The sequence below is a fragment of the Aotus nancymaae genome, unplaced genomic scaffold (assembly GCF_030222135.1).
Source record: "Aotus nancymaae isolate 86718 unplaced genomic scaffold, 86718_ANA_hifiasm-v0.15.2.pri h1tg000053l, whole genome shotgun sequence".
NCBI classification, from domain to species: Eukaryota; Metazoa; Chordata; class Mammalia; order Primates; family Aotidae; genus Aotus; species Aotus nancymaae.
The window spans coordinates 13,081,231-13,098,411 of record NW_026988467.1 but is presented as its reverse complement, the minus strand read 5'-3'; the positions used below and the strand labels follow the sequence as shown (position 1 = coordinate 13,098,411).

Genomic DNA, 17,181 nt, shown 5'->3' with positions numbered 1-17,181 from the left:
ATACTTTACAAGGCTGGGCATGGTGGCTCACACCTGTAATCTCAGCACTTTGTGAGGCCGAGGCGGGCGGATCATGAGGTTAGGAGATTGAGACCATCCTGGCTAACCGGTGAAACCCTGTCTCTACTAAAAATACAGAAAATTGGCCAGGTGTGGTGGCGCGCACCTGTAGTCCCAGCTACTCAGGAGGCTGAGGCAGGAGAATTGCTTGAACCCAGGAGGCAGAGGTTGCAGTGAGCCGAGATTGGGCCATTGCACTCCAGCCTGGAGACAGAGCGAGACTCTGTGTCAAAAACAACAACAACAACAACAAAAAAACCAAAAACCAAAAAATAACTATACAAAAGAAAAAAAAATGAATAGAAACAAATGTGGCCAAGTCTCCATCACTGTTGAAAGCAGATGTAGGCGGCTGGGCGTGGTGGCTCATGCTTGTAATCCAAGCATTTTGGAGGCCAAGGCGGGCGGATCACCTGAGGTCGGGAGTTCAAGACCAGCCTGACCAACATGGTGAAACCCCATCTTTGAAAAAAAAAAAAAAAAAAAGAAACCAGATGTAGGCTAGGTAGGGACCTTGTACTGTTCTCTCTACTTCTGCATATGTTTGAAAGTTTCATAAAACCACACCTTCACATCCCATGCTCACCCAGACACCCATACCCCCAACACACCACAGACACACTGGCACAAAGTCACTTCCATTATTGGCACAGCTCTGCTCCTGCTCCCAGGAGCTGAGGTTGGCAGAATAGGAGGGCACAAGAACTGCCCTTGATCCTGATGGCTAGTCAGGGGGCACAGACCCTCGGGGCTCCTGACAGGGAGGGAGGTGGGGGGCTCAGCTCCAGACTCTTTCCTCCATCCAGGGACGATCAATGCTGTAACTGCCCTGCCCCCCATGCCAGGCTGCCCCAACAAAGGGCTGCCCGGAGCCCCTGGAAGGCAGGAGGGAAGCCGCAGAGGGAGGCTGGGACCATGCCTGTGAAAGCCCTCTGTCTACTGCCCATATGAGGTGGGCACTGTGAATAGTGCCCTGGGGAGAAAAGGGCACTCTGCCCACCTCCTGGCACAGGTGAGGCCAGGCCCAGGAGCTCAGCCTAACTGAGATGCCTGTGGAAAGCAGAAAGTGCTAGAGACCCCTGAGTGTCCAGGCCTGGCTGTAGCCCAATCTCCAGTTCATTCTGGGGGCACCCTCCAGGCTTCAGGTTTCTCATCCATTCAATCAAGACAACCTCCCCCTCCCCGCCTCTCCCTGGGCTTGGAGGGATGTACAGACAGGACATTGGTTCTATGCCTGTGGTCCTCACATTTGAACTCGTGGCAGAATCCCCTGGGGGGTGGGGGGCTTGCTCAAAGGCCCCAACCTCAGAGTTTCTGATCCAGCAGATCCAGGACAATGGGAATGTGTGTGTCTGATGAGTTCCCAGGTGACATTGATGCTGCTGGCCCAGAGGCCACGCTCTGAGACAACTGTCCCAGCCCCAAAGTCCCACCTGCTTGACACCACTGAACTAGAATAACAGTTCTCTCTTTTTTTTTTTTTTTGAGATGGAGTCTTGCTCTGTCACCCAGGCTGGAGGGCAGTGGTGCGATCTCAGCTCACGGCAACCTCTGACTCCTGGGTTTAAGTGATTCTCCTGCCTCAGTCTCCCAAGTAGCTGGGACTACAGGCATGTGTCACCCCAACCAGCTAATTTCTTTGTATTTTTTAGTAGAGATGGGTGTTTAGATATGTTGGCCAGGCTGGTCTCAAACTCCTGACCTCAGGTGATCCGCCCACCTCGGCCTCCCAAAGTGCTGAGATTACAGATGTGAGCCACTGTACCCGGCCTAGAATAACAGTTCTTTTTTTTTTTTTGAGATGGAGTTTCGCTCTTGTTACCCAGGCTGGAGTGCAATGGTGCTATCTCGGCTCACCGCAACCTCCGCCTCCTGGGTTCAGGCAATTCTCCTGCCTCAGCCTCCTGAGTAGCTGGGATTACAAGCACGCGCCACCATGCCCAGCTAATTTTTTGTATTTTTAGTAGAGACGGGGTTTCACCATGTTGACCAGGATGGTCTCGATCTCTTGACCTCATGATCCACCCGCCTCGGCCTCCCAAAGTGCTGGGATTACAGGCTTGAGCTACCGTGCCCGGCAGAATAACAGTTCTTAAAGTGTGATCCCCAGACCAGAGCATCAGCATGACCTGGCAAGGGGCAAGAAACGCAAACTGGGCCGGGTGTGGTGGCTCACGCCTGTAATCCCAGCACTCTGGGAGGCCGAGGCGGGCAGATCACTTGAGCCCAGGAGCTTGAGATCTGCCTAGGCAAGATGGCAAAAACCTGTCTCTACAAAACATACAAAAATTAGCTGGGCATGGTGGCGAGGGCTTGTGGTCCCAGCTCCTTGGGAGGCTGAGGTGGGAGGATCACCTGAGCCAGGGAGGTAGAGGCTACAGTGAGCCATGATCACACCATTGCACTCCAGCTTGCATGACAGAGCAAGACCCTGGAAAAAAAAAATGCAAATTTTTGGGCCCCACAGCAGACCTGCTGAATCAGAGCTACCTGGGGTGGGAGCCGGCAGCTGTGTTGGAACAGGCCCGGGCGACACTGCTGCTGACACAGCGGAAGTGTGAGAACCAGGCTCCGATGAGCTCACAGGGCCAGAAGCCAGGTCTTGGAGAGGCAGTGAGAGTGCTGTGGCCTCTCCCAGTGCCTGCCCCCGGTGTAGGGCCCACAGAGGGCAGCAGGAATTCAAGAGAGAAGCAGATCGACCTGAGGCCACAGGGCAGGTGGGCAGAAAGGGGGTCCCGGACCCGCTTGAGGATGATTAAGAAGACAAGTACTAGGTAGATGGCAGCTGGCAGCCTGTGGTGTAGATGGCTTCAAGCAGCTGGCAGCATCCCCACGGCCCAGGGCCAGCCTTTGTGTCCTGAGATCAGACCAGGAGCATGACAAGCTGCTCACATAAAACTATCTCATAGGCCAGTCGAGGTGATTCACAACTGTAATCCTAGCACTTTGGGAGGCCGAGGTGGGCGGATCACCTGAGGTTGGGAGTTCGAGACCAGCCTGACCAGCATGGAGAAACCCCATCTCTACTAAAAATACAAAAAAATTAGCTGGGCATGGTGGTACATGCCTGTAATCCTAGCTGCTTGGATGGCTGAGGCAGGAGAATGGCTTGAACCTGGGAGGCAGAGGTTGCGGTGAGCCGAGATCACCCCATTGCACTCCAGCCTGGGCAACAAGAGAGACTCTGCCTCAAAAACAAAACAAAGACAAAACAAAAAAAACACTATCTCTCTTCAGGGAGACTGAACCCCAAGATCCCCATGCTCTGCTTGAGGGCATCAAACTGGCAGATGAAACAGCCAACCAGCCATGCTGACCAGTGACAGGCCAGCCCTTCCCAAGGCAAGTTTGATCTTGTTCCCACACTCCCAAGATCCTCTTCCTATAATCCCAATAACCCATGAAAATGTCCTGGAAATTCTGACATCTAACCTCTACTTCCCTGGCTCCCTTGCCCACCCAGAAGGGGTACATCTCTTTTTTCCTGTTAGATCACATGTCCTGATGTGTGAATTTTGTCAAGATGGCCCTCCTATAAGGAGAGGTGGCTGGGAGGAGCCTCTGTTCTTGGGATGTGAGATTAGGAAGGAAAGATGAACGTGGGAGCATCCATCACAAGGAGGAAGCATGTTCCACGGACACCCAGGCGTACCTGAACCTGTGTGGCCCCTTGTATTGACCCTTTTCTGGCTTCCTGTAATCGGCACTTCCTATTGGCCGCTAGGTGATTTCCACAGTGATGATGGACAGGGCTGCCCCTGCCCTGCTCCAGGACAGCAGGATACCTGCCTAGGCACCTGGGGGTTCAGGGACTTAGCTGCCTCCCTGGGCTGGCCTCTGTCCCTTAGCATCTCAGCCAGTACCCTGTCAGCTGATGAGCCAACACCTGCCCCAGGCCCTGGACTGTCACGCTTCCTCACTCCTGTCCCGCCTGATAGCTGAGACTTTCCTTGGGAGACACAGGGAAGAGGACTGGAAGGCTCTTCCTGTCCGACCAAGCCCAAGGGAATGGAACAGTCATCTGCGCTGTATTCATTTTGTGATTGATGATCACATCCACACCCGAATTTCCAGTTTCCAGAAGAGGACCCTGAGGCCCAGAGCAGAAGAGGGCTCGCTCCAATCACACAGCAAGAGAACAGCAGAGCCCAGGAGAAAACAAAAGCAGGTCAAAGACCCTTCATCTACCAAATTCCCTCCTGCCTCAGGCCTCTGCACTGCCCCTCGGACTTTATCGCCCCGTGGCCAGCTCCATGCTATCATTCAGGTTTCAGCTGAAATACCACCTCTTCAGAGAAACTATCCTGAGCACCCTATAAAAGCTGCCCCTGGCCGGGCGCGGTGGCTCACGCCTGTAATCCCAGCACTTTGGGAGGCCGAGGCGGGTGGATCACGAGGTCAAGAGATCGAGACCATCCTGGTCAAAATGGTGAAACCCCGTCTCTACTAAAAATACAAAATTAGCTGGGCGTGGTCCCTGTATTTCCAGCTACTTGGGAGGCTGAGGCAGGAGAATTGCCTGAACCCAGGAGGCGGAGGTTGTGGTGAGCCGAGATCACGCCATTGCACTCCAGCCTGGGTAACAAGAGCGAAACTCTGTCTCAAAAAAAAAAAAAAAAAAAAAAAAAAAGCTGCCCCTTGGCTGGGCACGGTGGCTCATACCTGTAATCCCAGCACTTTGGGAGGCCAAGGCGGGCAGATCACCTGAGGTTAGGAGTTCAAGACCAGCTTGGACAACATGGCAAAACCCCATCTCTACTAAAAATACAAAGATTAGCTGGGTGTGGTGGTGCATGCCTGTAATCCCAGCTACTCAGGAGGTGGGAGGCTGAGGCAGGAGAATAGCTTGAACCTGGGAGGTGGAGGTTGCAGTGAGCCGAGACTGTGCCACTGTGCTCCAGCCTGGGCAACAGAGTGAGACTCTGTCTCAAAACCAACAAACAAAAAAGCTGCCCCTCATCACCTCTCCACCACACTTTACTCCATGAGAGCGCACGTGTCTGCCCAACATCAGACATCATATTTTCATTATGTGTGCTCCGCACACTGGGATGGAAGCTTTGTTCAGGCTCAGAACCTCTCAGCACTTCCTGCGTGACACGCCCAAGGCTAAACACTTTACAGGTGTATTAACTCATTTAATCCTCATAACCACACCGAGGGAGGTACTGTCTTTATCTCTGTTTTACAGATTAGTAAACCAAGGTAGGAGAGGTTAAGTGGCCTGCCAGCATCACCCAGCTGAGAAATGGAGAAGCCGGGGTTTGCACCCAGGCAAGTGGGTTCCAGAATCTGCCTGGCACTTAGTAGGACTGACTGACTGAATGAATGAATGAATGATGCTGGAGCCTGCCCTTTCCTCCCCACCTGTCTCTGACCTGGTCTTCCCCCAAGTCCCCTCCGCTCTTACCTCCATTGGAGAGCTGCAGAGGTGCAGCTGGCACTGCCGCCTTGCCAGCGGGTGTCCAGGGACTGGGCCTCCCCACCAAGCCAGCCCCGGGTGCCTTCATCGGGGCAGGAGCCTCCCAGGGGCGGCCATGCCGGGCCTCACAAACCGCCTGCCTCACTTCCTCTGCCACAGCCACATCGCGGCGCGGGGGTGCCAGGGTGATAAAGACAGACGATGCCACCCTCTTCTCAGGCTTTGAGGCCATGGCTTCAGCTCCCGGTGTGGCTAGGGACAGAATGGGGGACAGCACAGGATTGCCACCCGAACACACAGACACCCTCCCCCGAGGGGCAGAGAGCCTCCCTCCTCCTAAAAAGACAGGTCAGCCACCCCACCATGCCAACAACCCAGTCTGGCACCCAGCCCAGCCAGAGAGGGGTGGGGGTGTCCTGCTGGGGAGGGCAGGGGCCCACCAGGGGACTTGGCCACAGGGGTGAGACCTAAAAATCCTGACTGCCCCTCTCCCCAACCTTCACACCAAGGGGCACAAAGGGCATAGATCACCTCCCAGGCACTCAGCTGCCACCCTGAGTCTAAGGCCCATGAAGAAGGAACAAGATCCTTCAGCTCCCAGCCCGGAGCCCCACCTGCCTGCTGGGCCACACCCCAAGCTACCTCCCTCACCTGGGATCTGATTCTCCTGGAAAGGCCGAAGTCCGGGAGGTTCACGCCAGCTCCACTTTGGGAGGGAAAGAGAACAGATTAGGATCTGTCAGGGTGTCAGAGCTGGGCTCCAGGGGGCAGCGGCGGCGGGGTGGGCAGGACGCAGTGAGAGCTATCTTCACCGAGACCTGATCTGCCCTGAGCGTGTTATGGTCATTAAGTCATAAACCCTCACAAGGGGCTGCGGGGCAGGCACCATCATCACCCGCCTAACACATCAAGAATCGAGGCTCAGAGGAAGTCACTGTTCAGGGTCACACAGTGGTGAGGTGGCACCGGAACCCAGAGCCCACGCTCTTGGCCACTTTGCTCTGCCTTGGCCTCTCAGCACGAGCCAGCACCCTCCTTCCTTGCCTTCTGGTGCCAGAATCTCTCACTCCACCCAATCTCCAAAACCCGGGTCCTGGTTCAGGCCTGGGCAGGGAGCAGCGGGCAAGGGGAGAGATGGGGAGGCTCCACGGCCTCTGGTCTCACCTCCTAACTTTGGATCGATGTTTCTAGAACGTACATACTTCTACTTCACTCCAGCCTGGGCAACAGAGCAAGACTCTGTCTTAAAAAAAAAAAAGAAAAAGAAAAAAGGCCAGATGCAGTGGCTGATGGCTGTAATCCCAGCACTTTGGGAGGCCAAGGTGGGTGGATGACCTGAGGTTGGGAGTTCGAGACCAGCCAGTCTCATCAACATGGAGAAACGCCATCTCTACTGAAAATATAAAATTAGCCGGGCATGGTGGTACATTCCTGTAATCCCAGCTACTTAGGAAGCTGAGGTAGGAGAATCGCTTGAACTTGGGAGGCCGAGGTTGCAGTGAGTCCAGATCACACCATTGCACTCCAGCCTGGGCAACAAGAGCGTTACTGTCTCAAAAAAGAAAAGAAAGGAAAAAGAAAAGAAGCATGGCTTTAGGAAGAAGTCCAGTTGCTGCAGTTTCAGCTTCTTTGAGCCCCTGGACCACTCGTCCTTCCCATGTCCTCTCTCATGCCTTGGAGTGATTATCCTATGGTTTTCCTCTCCTGCCCCCACAGGGTGAATTTCAGCTTTCTCTTAGAGGCCCAGCTCAAACATCACCTTCTCCGCAAGGTCCTCCTGATTCCTGGCCCTCTCCAGGGGTGGTTTCTGCTGCCAAGGGCGTTGACAGAGATGACAGCCCCGGGGCAGGACAGGCTGGCTCACAAGCTCACTATCAATGTGTCTGACCTTCAGCAGTGCCTGCATTCTTTCTGTGCCTAGAGGGTAGCTCAGAGTGCAGGCATCAAAGCACAGATCTGGCCAGGTGCAGTGGCTCACGTCTGTAATCCCAGCACTTCTGAAGGCAGAGGCTGGGGATCACTTGAGGTCAGGAGTTAGAGACCAGCCTGGCCAACGTGGTGAAACACTGTCTCTAGTAAAAATACAAAATTTGGCCAGGCTTGGTGGCTCACACCTGTAATCCCAGCACTTTGGGAGACCAAGGAGGGGGTGGATCACGAGGTCAGGAGTTCAAGACCAGCCTGGCTAACATGGTGAAACCCCACCTCTACTAAAACTGTAAAAATTAGCTGAGTGTGGTGGCGGGCACCTGTAATCCCAGCTACTCAGGAGGCTGAGGCAGAGAACTGCTTGAATCCAGGAGGTGGAGGTTGCAGTGAGCTGAGATTGCTCCACTGCACTCCAGCCTGGGTGACAGAGGGAGGCTCAGTCTCCAAACAAACAAACACAAAAATTAGTCAGGCATGGTGGCTTGCGCCTGTAGCTACTCAGGAGGCTAAGGCAGGAGGATCACTGGAATCCTGGGAGGCAGAGGTTGCAGTGAGCTGAGATTGCGCCACTGCACTCCAGCCTGGGCGACAGAGGGAGACTCTGTCTCAAACAAACAAACAAAAAAACAAAACAGATCTGAGAGCATGGTGGCACCCTGACATCCTGATGTCAGGAAAAGGGCATTATTTCCCATATGTCATGTAGTTCCTGCTGACAGTAGCCTCTGTGGCCAAGGCTGAGGTGGGGACATGGTAGGGGAGCTGGGAGTCCAGTGAGCCCAGCAGTCCTCACCAGGCATGCAACACCCGTGCCCAGGGCTAAAACGTGTCTCTTTTTAGGTGGAGCACAATGGCTCACGCCTGTAATCCCAGCTGTTCGAGACCAGCCTGGCCAACACAGTGAAACCCTATCTCTACTAAAAATAACAAAATTTCCTGGGTGTGAGGGCAGGTGTCTGTAATCCCAACTACTTGGGAGGCTGAGGCAGGAGAATCGTTTGCACCTGGGAGGTGGGGGTTGCAGTGAGCTGAGACTGAGCCGTTGCATTCCAGCCTGGATGACAGGGCAAGACTCCATTTCAAAAAAAAAAAAAAAAGTGTCCTTTCCTATCTCGCTCTTCAGGCTGTCCTTTGTGCATGGGCACTGTGGGTTCTCAGCGACTGATGGATCATAAAAACAGTAATAAGTGCTCCTGAATTACTCTTAAGTTGGTTTATGTGTTTGGCTAAAACATATAGCCCAGTCTGATAATAAAGTGTCTATTCTGAGTAAGAAACCAACGTATTAGGAAACAGCCTCAAAACTTATTTAAAAGTACTTCTCTTTTGCTTCTGGGTTTGGCAATGGTGTCTGGAAGTATGTATGCTCAGGCTGGCTGTCACAGGCTTTAGTTTTACACTTTGTTGTAAGTTTAAGAATCTATTTTTGTCAACAACATTCAGAGTGCATCTGAGATTTAAAGAAATACCAAACAACTCGCTGATAAGGCACCAGGCCTTGTGCCAGGTACTATATGTGCCTCAAAACCCACCAACCTCTCAATCGAGCTGCAAGAAAGGCCCATCCTGGCCCCACTTTGCAGCTGGAGCCTATGAGGTCCTGAGAGGTTAAGTGACTTTCCCAGGCCATCCATGGCTCTCGGAATTCTAATGGAACATCATCCCATCTGGAAATCCAGGGTGTCCCCATTCCTGAGAGGACACACTTTTCCTTCCTTGGATGGCACAAGGCCCCCCAAGTTGCCAGGCCTGTTCACACTCTAGAATGACCCAATCCAGAAATCTTGTGGTCGGCAGGTTCTGGGCTGGTCCCCAGGTTCTGGGCTGGTCCCCGGGGCTGCTGTGGGCCTTTGAGATGGCCCTCTGCCTCCTCCCACCCAGCCCTGACCCTTCCTCCACTCCTCCGGGAAGTCAGATATGCCTGGTTTCTCAGAAAATGTCCAGCACGGAGGCCAGATGTTCACAGCTGGGCAGCCCCCATCCCTCCCAAGCAGTGACTGCAGGGACCTCAGGCCCCAGGGGAAGGGACTGAGCTGGGGAGTTTCAAAACCCTGTCAATCCCATTGGGAAAGGGAGCCCAGGCTTCCCTCCGGTCCCACTGCCCCCCAGTCAGCTGGGAGCAGGGTGTGTGGGGGGAGGAGCAGGTTGTGTGTAAGTTCCCTAGCGGCAGTCTCCCGTGCCCAGGGGACCCTCCGCCCCCACTCTTCCTCCCCGAGAGGGTGAATCAGAGATCCAGTTAGATAAGTGAAGAAAGTGGGAACAAAGGGAGGGAAAGTCATTTCCTGTCCAAAGTTAGGAAGGAGGTTGGGATCCAGCCAGCCACCCAGACCAGCTAGAGGCTGCAGCCTTGGGGCAGAGGATGTGCAGCGCAGGCCCCCTCCCTGCCAGGCCTCCTTCCTACTCCTTATTCCCTACTCCAAGAAAAAAAAACCTCCGGGACCACCTCTAAGCGTTGTTCTTTTTTCTTTCCTTCTTTTTTTTTTTTTTTGAGACAGAGTCTTGCTCCAGAGGCTGGAGTGCAGTGGTGCAATCTTGGCACACTGAAACTGCCTCCCAGGTTCAAGCAATTCTCCTGCCTCAGCCTCCCTTGTAGCTCGGACCACAGGCGTGTGCCACCACACTTGGCTAATTTTTGTATTTTTGGTAGAAACAGGGTTTTACCATGTTGGGCAGGCTGGTCTTTAACTCCTGACTTCAAATGATCCCTCGGCCTTGGCCTCTCAAAGTGCTGGGATCACAGGAGCGAGCCACCACACCCGGCTTCAGCTTTGTTCTTTAATGACTGGATAAAGCAGTCTACCTTTGGGTCAGGAATTAAACTTAGCCGGAGACGGGGGACGGGGCGGGCTGTGCCCCAACTCCTCCCACCTTGCAGCCTTGGGGAGGGGTTCCCTCAACCTCTCCCCCACCCCAGGGAAACAGAGGAGACAGAGCTGGGTTCACGAGAGGCCCCACCTCTTTCCTGCGGGGTGACCCCGCGCAGGTCACTGAACCTCTCTGGCCTCGCTCTTTTCATAAAGTGAGAATGAGTCTATCCTGAAGGCGGCTGAGAGTATATAGAAGGAAAGTAGGCTCAGGGTCGAGGCCTTGGAAGGCGCAAAGAGAAGGTTATGCAGCGGCTGAGCGGGAGAAGGGCCCTGGGGCTGGGCTCCGCTGGGGGTGCCTCCAGGACCAGGAGGTAGCCTCCACCGTCATTAAAAGCAGGAATCTGGGCGGGGCCCCAGCCTCTCCCGGGGGTCCTCAGGCCGGGGCGGGAGGTGGCGAGTGGGGGCCGACGCCAAGATCGCCCCAGGGCACACACCTAACACCCAGCTCCGCACCTTTTCAGCCCCCGACAGGCGCCTGAGGCCCAGAGAGGGGCAGCCCCGGGGCCCGTCCCTCCCCTCCCCTGACCCTGGCTGGGAAAGGGGCCCGGAGCTCCCCGGGGCTCCGGAAACGCGGGGCCCTCGCAGGCAGCCGAGCAGGGCGGCCGCCGGGGTCACCGCGGGGCGCCGCCGGGGCTTTAATTCGATCCATGTGCGGGACGCCGGCCCTTTGTGCGGGAGCTTCCGCCCAGCGCGCCCGTTCCCGGCGCCCGCTCCTGGGCTGGGACTCGACCCTCCGCCCACCCCCCGACTCCGGGGACAGAGGCCAAAAGAGACGGGGACGAAAGGACGTGAGGACCGCACCCCCCACCCGCAGGCCCCTCCAAGGGCGCCGCGCCGGGACTCCCGGCTGGGGACCGGGCGGGCTCCGGCCGAGCGCTGCCTGAGCTGTCACCTGTGTGCGACGGGGGCAGGGACGGAGGAACGCCACCCCCACCCACCCGGCCCGCTTACCTGGGCCGCCCGCGCCCCTGCGGCTCCGATCCGACGCCCGAGCCTGCGGAGTCCGGAGCTGCGGGGACTCCCACCCGCTCCGCCCGTCCGCCCTCCCCGCCCCCTCGGCTCCCTCCGCCCCGCCGCCCCGCGCCGCGTTACCATAAAAGGTGAGGATCGGTGGGGAGGGGGCGCGGGATTCCCGCCCCGCAGAAGCGGTTCTTACCTGCCCCCCTACCCGCCCCACAACCTGCTCGGCCGCGCCCCGCGCCGCCCCCTCCCCTCCCCCTCCTTTTGTTTCCTGGACCACGCCTCCCCTCCCCCTTGGCCCAGGCCCGGGGGTGGGGGTTAGGGGGAAGGGGTGTGGGGGCAGAGGAATGGGGAGTGGGGGTGGGCCTCCTTCTCTCCCCGCTGTCCACCCCCTCGTGTCCTTTATGGACCCCGAGTGGTCCCTGCCCTCCCCCTTCCCTTGCTTTCCCGGGTTGACGCCCCCACCTGCCCTGTCCCGCGTAGGTGAGCTCTTACACCCCAGTCTGGCTCTAGGATCCGCCAAGGTCCCGAGTCAAGCCGATCAGGGTTCTGCGGCCGTTCACTAAGCGTGAGACCTGGAGCAGTCACGCCACCTCCTGAGCCTCAGTGTCTTCATCTGTAAAGTGGGAGTAGCCACTGCCTACCTCTCCAGGTTGGCCTGAGGATAAAAGGTGACGGTCACAGCCAGGACTGTGATTAATAGAGGTTAATATATGCTTGGTTGGGGTTTTTTTCCGGGAGTGCCCCTGCAGATGGGGGTCTCAGAGACTTCCCAGTGGAGCAGGTCACCTCGTTCTGCTGTCCTGAGCTATAAGCCCTCTGCAGGTGGGTCCCGGTGTCCTGGGGGACAGGCCCCTCCAGGAGCTCTGGAAGGCAGAGCCCAGCTGGCCCAGTGGCTGAACCCTTTCCTCCACCTCCAGTGACCCTCTTGCTCCTAGCTGGAGCAGTTAGGACGGTAGGGGGAGGGAAGGCTAAGCCTGGCTGTGGGGCCCAGGATGGGGCTGGGATGGGCCGCCTGGGTCCCTGGAGGCCTCAGGAGCATTGTGGGGAAAGGAATCTGGGTCTGATTCAGAGGCAGATTGTTCTTTTGATTAAAGCCACAGTGGCTGAGTCTGGAGGAGCGCTGGACCCAGCGCCATCTGCGGGGCGGCCAGGCAGCATCTGGCCCTCTCCTGCGGCCCCCACACCTACAGTCACCCCTCCAGGGTGGCTCTGGGGCTGTTTCTGAGGGAGGCTGGTTTATAAGGGTGGTGCCTTTGCCCTCTCCCACCAATCATCGCCCCTCCCATCCCTCTTGTCACCCCTTTTCCCATTTGATCCTCACAGTCAAACTGCAGTAACAGCAGTCCCAGCAGCTGCCCTTGGTGGGGGCTTTCTAGGTGCTGGTGCCCATCCTCATCCCCTTCCGAATCCCATAAGAGCCCTGGGCGCCAGAGCTGATGATTCCTCTTCACAGTCAAGGACACGGAGGCCCCGAGAGGCTCAAGGCTACACTAGGGGCAAATGACAGAGCTGAATTCAAACCAGAGCCGCCATGTCCCTGGGCACACAGCTCTGCTAGTCTCAGGAACAGGTACCACTGCCACCCTTCACAGATTCGGAAGCTGGGGCTCGGAGGTGGTGAGAGTTCTGTGCAGCAGGGCGAGGCTGCAGCTCAAGGCTGTTTGAGCGCCCCCTTGGCTCATTCCTGGCTTGGCAGTGATACCCTGCTGCTCCCAGCCCCCAAGCTTTGCAGCACCCTTTGGAGGAAACTTCCCCATACCCTCCACTGGGAGGGAAACACCAAACGCCAGACACAGGAAGGGCCCAAAGGACGAAGGTGTGATCTGGGGCTTTTCAGGGCCTTTTGGCTGTAGAACCCCTTTCCAAGTGCTTGATGACCCAGAAGTTTATTTTAGAGATAAAAGTGGAGGTGCCCGCCATCACCTCCATGACATCCCCTGAGCCACCTGCACCCCCAGGTGGGAGAGTGAGGCACCGAAGTGTTGATCTGGGGCTTTGTTGAAGGTCACACTGACTCAGTCTAGGACCCAGGCCTCCCACATCTGCTCTGGGACGGTCCAAGGGAAATGAGGGTCCAGCTGCCTCTGCTTACCTGCCTCCAGCACCTTTGGCCGCCTGTTCGACCGCCACCACCACTCCCGGATGGAGGGGTGCATCCTGGCCCGCAGCAGCCCAGGTGTCAATGTCACCTATCAGCAGGTGCCAAACTTCCTGCAATGGAAACCCAGGAAGTGCACTGGACAAGAACAGACGCCCTTTGTCTGCCAGCTCGGAAGCCCTGCTGCCCTCCGCTGTCACTGCCAGGCTCACACCGGCTTTCTCCCCACTCAGATGGCCCCAGCAGGCAAGGGGCTCAATCTTCCCTTAGGATGGTGGCAGCAGAGGCCCTGGGTGGCAGGGAAGGGGTGGATGAGAGGTTTGAGGGAAAGTCTGCTTGCCAGGGCAGGGGTGGCACCTGCCATCCACAGTGGAGAGCTTTGACTTTGCGGACACTGGTCGGGCACCTGCTGTGTGCAATGCATGAGTCAAGGAGCCAGTGGGATCAAGTCAGACATGATCGGTCCTTGTCCCCACAGACCTTACAAGGAGATTGGGTAGCCCAAATCATAAGGCAAATTAACATGATAATGACCAATAGTAAAAGGTGCTATGATGGAATGGACCAGGGGCTGAGACAAACATGACTGGGTGGGGGCAGGGATGGGCGGGAAGGCCTCTCTGAGGAGGTGAGGAGGGTTAAGGTGAGATGGGGAGGAGCCAGTGTGAGAACAGGGACAGAGGGGAACTTTATTAAAGGTCAGATGCCCCTGGGGCCTCTCAGCTCCTTCCTCCATCCCTTATTTTCCATCCCCCATCCTCCACCCTACCTGCTTGGAGTCAGGTCAGTCCAATGCTTATTTCCTGGGCGCTGCTGTGTGTGGGGCCCTGTGCTAGGCAGGGTGGGAAGAGGAGCAGCACAGACAAGTGGGAGCTCCCCCATGGTGGCGGCGTCAGATGGGGACACAGATACAGTTGTGAGTAACATCAGCATCTGGGAGTGACTCCAGCTCTGCCATTTGCCAGCCTTGGGCAAATCACTTCTCTCTGGGCCTCAGTTTCCTCTTGCAACTGAGGAGTTACAAACCCAGGCTTGTCCCTTGTGGCTTCATAGCAAGAATCCAGTTGGGTAAATGTGGGTAAAAATACCTGGTGCTCAGTAGGTGTTCAGAGCTGAGCTCTCCCCACCACATAAAGGATAGACATTGTAGTCAGAGGGACAGAGTGCTGAAGGGAAGAGAAGGACGTGACTTTGTCCTGCAAGAGAATCCAAGGGACATCCATGGCTCCTGACAGCCCAGCACTGCTTTCCCGGATTCTGATAACGACATTCAGTTTCTGTTTGGGGAACCTTTCCTTCACTCTCAGTGCCTGGGGTTAAGATAAGATTCCTGACCAGGCACGGTGACTCACACCTGTAATCCCAGCACTTTGGGAGGCTGGGGGGGCGGGCAGATCACGAGGTCAGGATTTCAAGGCCAGCCTAGCTAATATGGTGAAACCCCATCTCTACTAAAAAATACAAAAATTAGCTGGACATGATGGTGAGCACCTGTAGTTCCAGCTACTCAGGAGGCTGAGGCAGGAGAACCACTTGAACCTGGGAGGCGGAGGTTGCAGTGAGCTGAGATCATGCTACTGCACTCCAGCCTGGGTGACAGAGTGAGACTCCGTCTCAATCAATCAATCAATCAATTAATAAAAGATGAGATTCCTACATCCCCTGGCTCTGCAGATGTATACATGACCCATGTCCAGCCAATCATGGTGGTGGTTAGTTCTAAGATAAGCTCCCTGGGCTTGTTGGCTGGCAGAATACAAGCTTGGCACCACTTTTGCCCCCACTTGGACCCCCACAGAGGACAGCAGAGCAAAGAGATAGAGAAAGATAACTGATTTCATCACTTAAGCTGCTGGATCCAGCCATGCCTGCAATCCTACTACCAGACCTCCAAAATCAATGCATTTTTTTCCCTTTTTGTTTTTTATTCTTTTAAGACAGAGTCTTGCTCTGTCACCCAGGCTGGACTACAAGGGTGCAATTTTGGCTTACTGCAACCTCCACCTCCCAATTTCTTTTTTTTTTTTCTTTTTTCTTTTTTTTTTAAGACGGAGTTTCGCTCTTGTTACCCAGGCTGGAGTGCAATGGTGCAATCTCGGCTCACCGCAACCTCCGCCTCCTGGGTTCAGGCAATTCTCCTGCCTCAGCCTCCTGAGTAGCTGGGATTACAAGCACGCGCCACCCAGCTAATGCCCAGCTAATTTTTTGTATTTTTAGTAGAGATGGGGTTTCACTATGTTGACCAGGATGGTCTCGATCTCTTGACCTCCTGATCCACCCGCCTTGGCCTCCCAAAGTGCTGGGATTACAGGCGTGAGCCACTGCGCCCGGCCCCACCTCCCAATTTCAAGTGATTCTTGTGCCTCCTGAGTAGCTGGGACTACAGGCATATACCACCATACCTGGCTAATTTTTGTTTTTTTAAAAAAATTTTGGCCTCATTTTTGTATTTTTTTTAGTAGAGACAGGGTTACAACATGTTGGCCAGGCTGGTTGTGATTATAGGCTCCCTTAGTTTTTCTTAAACCAGTTAAAATTGTATTTCTGGCCAGGCGTGGTGGCTCATGCCTGTAATGCCAGCACTTTGGGAGGCAGAGGTGGGCGGATTATGAGGTCAAAATTTCCAGACCAGCCTGACCAACATGGTGAAACCCCCACATCTATTAAAAATACAAAAATTAGCCAGGTGTGGTGGCGCGTGCCTATAATTCCAGCTGCTCAGGAGGCTGAGGCAGGAGAATTGCTTGAACCCAGGAGGTGGAGGTTGCAGTGAGCCAAGATCACACCACTGCACTCCAGCCTGGGCAACAGAGCAAGACTCCGTCTCAAAAAAAAAAATGTATTTCTCCAGTCATTTGTTGTGCTTTTTCTTTTTTTCTTCTTCTTCTTTTATTTTTTTTGCCTGAACATAGCTGTAAACTGTTCTGAGATGTTGTGCTTTTGCTCCTTGTTCTAAAGAAATAGTCAGTCATGAGTCTGGGCGTGGTGGCTCACACCTGTAATCCCAGCAGTTTGGGAGGCCCAGGCAGGCAGATCACCTGAGGCCAGGAGTTAGAGACTAGCCTGGCCAGCATGGTGAAACCCCGTCTCTACTAAAAATAGAAAAATTAGCCAGGCATGGTGGTGAGCAGCTGTAGTCCCAGCTACTCAGGAGGCTGAGGCACAACAATCTCGTGAACCTAGAAGGCAGAGATTGCAGTGAGCCAAGATGTCCCCACTGAACTCCAGTCTAAGCGAGAGAGCCAGACCTTGCCTCTACTAAAAATACAAAAATTAGCTGGGTGTGGCGGTGCACACTTGTAGTCCCAGCTACTTGGGTGGTGGAGGCAGGAGAATTGCTTGAATCTGGGTGGTGGAGGTTGCAGTGAACTGAGATTGTGGCACTGCACTCCAGCCTGGGTGACAGTGAGACTCTGTCTCAAAATAAATAGGCCAGGCACGGTCTCTCAGGCCTGTAATCCCAGCACTTGGGGAGGCCAAGGCGGGCGGATCACAAGGTCGGGAGATCAAGACCATCCTGGCCCACACGGTAAAACCCTGTCTCTACTAATACTACAAAAATTAGCTGGGCATGGTGGCACGTGCCTGTAATTCCAGTGACTCTGGAGGCTGAGGCAGGAGAATCACTTGAATCCGGGAGATGGAGGTTGCAGTGAGCCGAGATTGCGCCACTGAACTCCAGCCTGGCAATGGAGTGAGGCTCCATCTCAAAAATAAATAAGTACATAAATAAATGAAACAAAAAAATTAGCCAAGTGTGGTGGTGCATACCTGTAGTCCCAGCTACTTGGGAGGCTGAGGTGGGAGGACCACTTGAGCCCTGGAAGTGGAGGTTGCAGTGA

At 55.2% G+C, this 17,181-nt stretch overlaps 1 protein-coding gene across 6 annotated transcripts in view; it reads right to left on the bottom strand.

Moving 5' to 3' along the window:
* The window catches only part of FBLIM1 (filamin binding LIM protein 1), a 32,790-nt gene extending 18,025 nt beyond the window's left edge, over nt 1-14,765 (bottom strand). The window contains exons 1-5 of one of the 6 annotated variants that reach the window (XM_064363338.1): nt 13,334-14,765; nt 12,563-12,731; nt 11,704-11,896; nt 6,134-6,188; nt 5,471-5,734 (exon numbers count right to left, since the gene is read on the bottom strand). In XM_064363338.1, coding sequence (XP_064219408.1) covers nt 5,471-5,714 — 244 coding nt within the window. In that variant the 5' untranslated portion in view covers nt 5,715-5,734; nt 6,134-6,188; nt 11,704-11,896; nt 12,563-12,731; nt 13,334-14,765. Of the gene's footprint in view, nt 1-5,470; nt 5,735-6,133; nt 6,189-6,684; nt 6,738-11,229; nt 11,275-11,434; nt 11,463-11,703; nt 11,897-12,562; nt 12,732-13,333 lie in introns of those variants that run through there. The other 5 variants (XM_021668408.2, XM_064363339.1, XM_021668409.2 and 2 more) reach the window with 5 other exon arrangements.
* Between the last annotated feature and the right edge of the window lie 2,416 nt (nt 14,766-17,181).